The sequence below is a fragment of the Papilio polytes genome, unplaced genomic scaffold (genome assembly GCF_000836215.1).
Source record: "Papilio polytes unplaced genomic scaffold, Ppol_1.0 DF821400.1, whole genome shotgun sequence".
NCBI lineage: Eukaryota > Metazoa > Arthropoda > Insecta > Lepidoptera > Papilionidae > Papilio > Papilio polytes.
The window spans coordinates 1999828-2005596 of NW_013527804.1; the positions used below are offsets into that span (position 1 = coordinate 1999828).

Here is a 5769-nt window from a genome sequence, read left to right on the forward strand (position 1 = left end):
TCAGCAGTTTAGGCTACAAACTCTAACAAACATCCATCTATCCATAAGATTTAACTGTGTACAGTGTACAGATTAGAATAAACATATTCATTTATCTACAGTCAAAGAAATGTGTAAGTGGTGTAAGAATTTTCAATAACGGCCCAGTAGATTTTGAGCCTTTTTATTACAATCAAAGTTTTCTTCTCTGAATATAATATATATTAAGATTTATTATATTTCATATATCTTTATTTCTTATTCTCTATATAATACATTTTACAAGATTTGATATAAAAATAAAATATGTTATATAAAAAATAGAGCACCACCGGCTGCGGAGTCCGATGACTCAAGCAACCAGTGGTCAGGGCAGAGACAGGAACCTCCTCACTATGCGTGCGGTTTCTGAAATAACCGCCTTTTGAATCGGGCCCTTAATCCAACTGTCTAGCGAGAGCTTCTTGAGGTTTGGTCGAAGCTCTTCGCTATTAGCCCGAATTATTCTATTAATGTATCAATTATTGTATTAATGTTTAATTTATCATTATTAGGTTCATCAGTGAGTCTGGTATAGTGGACGTGTTTGTGATGCTGGGCAACAAGCCAGCTGACGTGTTCCGGCAGTACACCAAACTTACTGGAGTGGCTCCATTACCACCGGTAACTATGTCTTCTATTATGTTACGGATAATGAGAACTACGTTACTTTTTAATAATTTTTTTTATTAGTAGTGGAAAATATGTTTTTGTTAGTTACATTTTTCATTATGTTTGTTTGTTTATTCAAATCCATTTAATAATTACTTACGGAGTCCTTAATAATAATGTGAGAAATCTTCATTTAGTGACTTATCTTACCTTTTTATGACTTATTAACTTATTGTGTTGTTAATTTTCTCATTTAATCTCGGTTAAAGGTTTTTTCTTCTTAATTAAAATGTATAGTCTTTAGCATAAACGGTGTAATTTTTTTTTATTTAAAAAACAGAAGATTTTTGATAAAATACCAATATTTCCTTCGACCCTTCCAATTGACCTGTAGGCTTGTTCTAGGATATGGTTTAAAATAGTCGAATGGCGGGATTCAAACCGTCAACCCCAAGATCGATAGTCCGTACCCCAAACAATTAGGCTATAGGCAATATGCATATGACGCCAAATTGCACCAAACTTTTTTTAAGTATACTTTATTACTATAAAAACAGTCCTGCAAAGATTTTTTTTAATGTAATGTGATTTAGTGGCAAAATTTAATCATTAAAAAGTGTCATTTTTCAAATTCCCTCGCTAAGTTCTAAAACGCACACTGTTGGTCGAAGCAAATGGCTTATTTAATATGGCGTCGCTGTGTTGTCAATACACAGTTCATTTACGTTAGTTTATATAGACATACACTCTTGAAGTATTTTACTGTAAACACGATATTAAAACCAACTTTAAAACAAATAATGAATGGAATAAGACGATTGACGTCAATTGTCTATTGACAACTTCAGTCGCGTTTTAGTCGCTCGTAAATAGTCGTAATTTTATTTTATTATTTTTAACTCAATGGTTGAATATTTTCGCGTCAATTTTTTTTTCTGGTTATTTTATAACAAGTAGAATCTTTTAAAAAAAGAAAAAAAAACACATGCATATTCCCTATTGGCGATTAACTATATATGTTTTATTTGCAGAAATTCTCGTTAGCGTACCACCAGTCTCGCTGGAACTACGTGGACGAGGCCGACGTGCGCGCTGTCGATGACAACTTCGACGTGCACGATATACCTGCTGACGTCATCTGGCTCGACATCGAGTACACCGACAGGAAGAAGTCAGTATTATATTGGCAAACATAATTGTCAAGGGTACACTGAAATAGTGACTGACAGAAAAGTTTTGTTCCCGTTTTGTTTCTACCCTTTCCGTTTTGTTGCTATCCCTCTCACTTTGTTTCCATACATTCCATTATGTTCAAATCCTATCCATTTTATTCCTATCTCTTGATTGCTAACCCCCCTCACTTGGTTTTTATACCCTTCGTTATTTTCAAACAATATCCCACCCATTTCGTTGCTATCCCTTTCACTTTGTTTCTATCCCTTCCATTTCGTCACAGATCTAAAATGTACTCTTTCAAAACACTGCTATAAAACTCTCCTATGATGTATAGTTCAGTGTTTTAAAAACTACAGACTATAGCTAATATCGATCACCGCCAGTTACCCTGATTGTACTTTTGTAGGTACTTCACTTGGGACCCGGAGAAGTTCCGTCACCCTGCAGATATGGTGGCCAACTTAACAGCCAAGGGTCGAAAGCTGGTCGTCATCATCGACCCTCACATCAAACGAGAAGCTGGATACTTCGTGCATGAAGATGCGACTGAGCAGGGCTTATATGTTAAAGATAAAGATGGAAATATTTATGAAGGTAATGTATACTTAGCCGTTAAGTGGTGTTTAATTGTCTCCAATAGTGATTCAAACAACTTGATAATTCGAAGTTTTTTGACATTTATTTACATTTTACAGTTTATTTCATAACTAGCTTTTGCCCCAGACTTTCTCATCGTGGAATTAAAATTCTAGTAAATATAACGTGGGAGTTGTATTAGCTTCCAAATAGCATTCTTTCATCTTTACTTTAACACCGTTTTCGAAATAGTTCCAGTAATTTTTTTTGTTACATACAAAAATACAAATTGTTCATAATTTATAATAATAATGTACTACACTCAAATACGAGTTGCTCAAAACACACTAAAGATCTTGTTTCTTAACCATTTTATCTACACTATAAGTTTTCTTTGATGATCACTTAAGGTCTATGAGTGTAAATTAAGACAACTTTATTTATTTATTTAAATCTTTATGCAAATCTTATAATACAAATGGTTAAACTATGCTAATACAAAAAACTTGCAAGGGCAGCCTTATTGCTATAAGCAATCTCTTACAGGCAACCCAGTGGGACAGGAGAAGCTAGACAATACACAAGGGAAATTAATACATATAAGAACACTAACACACATATTTACATCCTACATAATAAACAGACATATATACAGCAAATAAACTAAATAAGGAGAAAGCAAAAACAAATCAGCAAGAGTCACTCTTAAGGAGATGGCTATGCAACTTGATTTTAAAGATTAAAACTTTGTTACAGGTTGGTGTTGGCCCGGCTCATCTTCTTACTTGGACTTCTTCAACCCGGCTGCTTCTAAGTACTACTCGGAGAGATATAGATTTGAGAACTTCCCGGGGACCAGCAAGAATGTTCACATCTGGAACGATATGAATGAACCTAGTGTATGTTGATATATTTATCTCTTAATATTTTGTTTTATACCTCCTATTATGTTTCAACACCAAACATTTTGTTTCTATCCCTTTCACTTTGTCTTCATCCTTCCCATTTTGTTTCTATCCTAATTTTTTTTGTTCTTATTCCTTCCATAAGGTTTTCATCCCCATTTTGTTCCTAGATATTTCTATTATCTTCTCTTTGTTATTATTAGATCTTTCCAGTTTTTAATTATGTACAAATATAACATTTATTTTTTAGCAGTTGTAGTTGTTTTAAATTATCTATACACATGGCAGTTTATAAATATTACTAGCTGTTGCTCGCGACTTCGTCCACATATAATTAAAAAATTGTATAAAATATAGCCTATGTTACTCATTGATATAATGCTTTTAATGGCTCTTAGTAGTTTTTAGTTTTCCCAATACATACAAAAATACAAATCTTTTCTCTTGGTAATAATTCTCTTGGTGTAGATGAATATTAGTAAGGTATAGTAAACTAGCTGTAGCTCGCGACTTCGCACGCGTGATAATAAAAATTATAACCTATGTTACTCATAGATAAATAACCTTTCTAACGGTGAAAGAATTTTTGAAATCGGCCCAGTAGTTTTTGAATTTATTCAATACATACAAAAAATACAAAAATTCAAAAATATATATCTTTCCTCTAGGTAATATTAGTAAGATATTGTAAATGAATAATAAATATATTGCAGGTGTTCAATGGGCCGGAGATCACGATGCCGAAGGACTGCCGGCACTACAAGCCGCCGTACGACGGACAGGAAGGACTCGCCGACTACTGGGAACATAGGTTATATGCTTCAATGTTTTTTTTATATTATACTAGGTGTTCCCGTGCGGCTTCATCCGCATAACATTATGAAAATTTTATTTTATTATTTACATTTGTCAAATTATCAATTACAAATGTCAGAATGACATGACATGACCACCATGCTTCCTTGATGTTGGCAGCAACTTATGGTCTCTTTCCCACATTAGGGTTTTTATCCAAAATATTTACCTCCTAAGTTTAATGGCGTGAAAATATATAGCCTAAAGCGTGATGTAAGAGTAGGGCTGTTTATTAAAAAAAAGAGTTATTCAAAAATGTGGTGTAATTGCTGACATCTTAGGCAACAAAGAAGTGTATGTTTACGCTTTATTATAATAGTATAGAAGTATAAACTAGCTATAGCAACGATTCCAAGAATTCACAGAACAGACAGACGGACCATTTTCACTTTTTTCTTTACATTTCTAATTCACAACATACAAAAAAGGTTTACTTCAAAATTGTAAATACAATTTGCGATCCCAGTTTCATTACAGTGGGAATGAATTCTCATATATTTTATTTCACATTCTTACCTTTCCCATTGAGAATTTAAAAAAAAAAAATCATGCAGACGAATTGAGTACCTCCTTCTTTTGGGAAGTCGGTCAAAAATCTTGTTAGTAGTTTCGGAATCTATTTAATTAAATTCTCTTATTATAGGGTGTTTGTTAATTATATTTTGTTTAACAGACATGTGCACAACGAGTACGGTCTGTGGCAGATCAGGGCCACGCAGGAGGGCTTGCTGCAGCGAGCTGACCACAATTACAGGCCCTTCATACTCACCAGGTCCACCTTCGCTGGCACTCAGAGGTAACGTATCATACTAATACAGATACCTCGATAAGTTAAAGTCCAAGAGAAACACAATATGTTTTAAGTTATAGGTTTTAAGTTATCAAGGGTCCATGTTGTAGGGGATGTTTAGATAGATGGATGTTTGTTAGAGTTTGTAGCGTAAACAGCTGAATGGATTTAGATGAAGTTTGGTATAGATATAGAGGATAGTCTGGGAAACACATAGGCTACTCACTTTTTTTTTTATTAATCCACGCGGACAAAGTCGCGGGCAAAAGCCAGTGTATATATAAAAGGAAATAAATTGAAGTAATCTAGAAAGAGATGGATTGCGTGAAAGGTGACGTGATGAACGGAATGATGACTGAGATGACGTATAGAGTTATGTGGAGGACAAAAACCTGTTGCGTCCTACGGGAGTAGGATAAGCAGCATGATGATGAAAATTATAGCTTGATCAGAAAATGATTTTAATGTAAATTAACGATGCATATTAAATCTATACTAAATTTTAAATAAAACATTCACTATACATTAGAGAAATCCGCATTCAATCTTGCCTACCCTTAATTGATAGAGGAGGAGACGCACATAAAGGGGATATTTCCCGTTCCCATGCATCTTCGCTCTTTAGTAAAAAGGAAAGGGCCCTTTGGGAAGGATCCCATTCTTTGCTCTTAAGAAAATGGTGGAAAGGAAAAGGGACTAAAATCACGACTCCATATAATAATGCCTGGCATGTTCTATATGGTGTAACTGTCCAGTTTGCAAGCCAGTTGTATGCCAGTGGAATAATGGGTTACTGTGCTGGCTTACCAGATACGGCGCGGTGTGGACTGGCGACAA

At 34.4% G+C, this 5769-nt stretch overlaps 1 protein-coding gene across 1 annotated transcript in view; it reads left to right on the plus strand.

The window, feature by feature from the left end:
• LOC106108701 (neutral alpha-glucosidase AB) overlaps positions 1-5769 on the plus strand; it is a 21783-nt gene that overhangs the window by 8373 nt on the left and 7641 nt on the right. Inside the window, exons 9-14 of the mRNA XM_013289961.1 lie at positions 1662-1801; positions 2213-2400; positions 3139-3281; positions 4001-4098; positions 4816-4938; positions 5743-5762. Of these exons, the coding sequence (XP_013145415.1) occupies positions 1662-1801; positions 2213-2400; positions 3139-3281; positions 4001-4098; positions 4816-4938; positions 5743-5762 (712 nt within the window). The remainder of the gene's footprint in view (positions 1-1661; positions 1802-2212; positions 2401-3138; positions 3282-4000; positions 4099-4815; positions 4939-5742; positions 5763-5769) is intronic.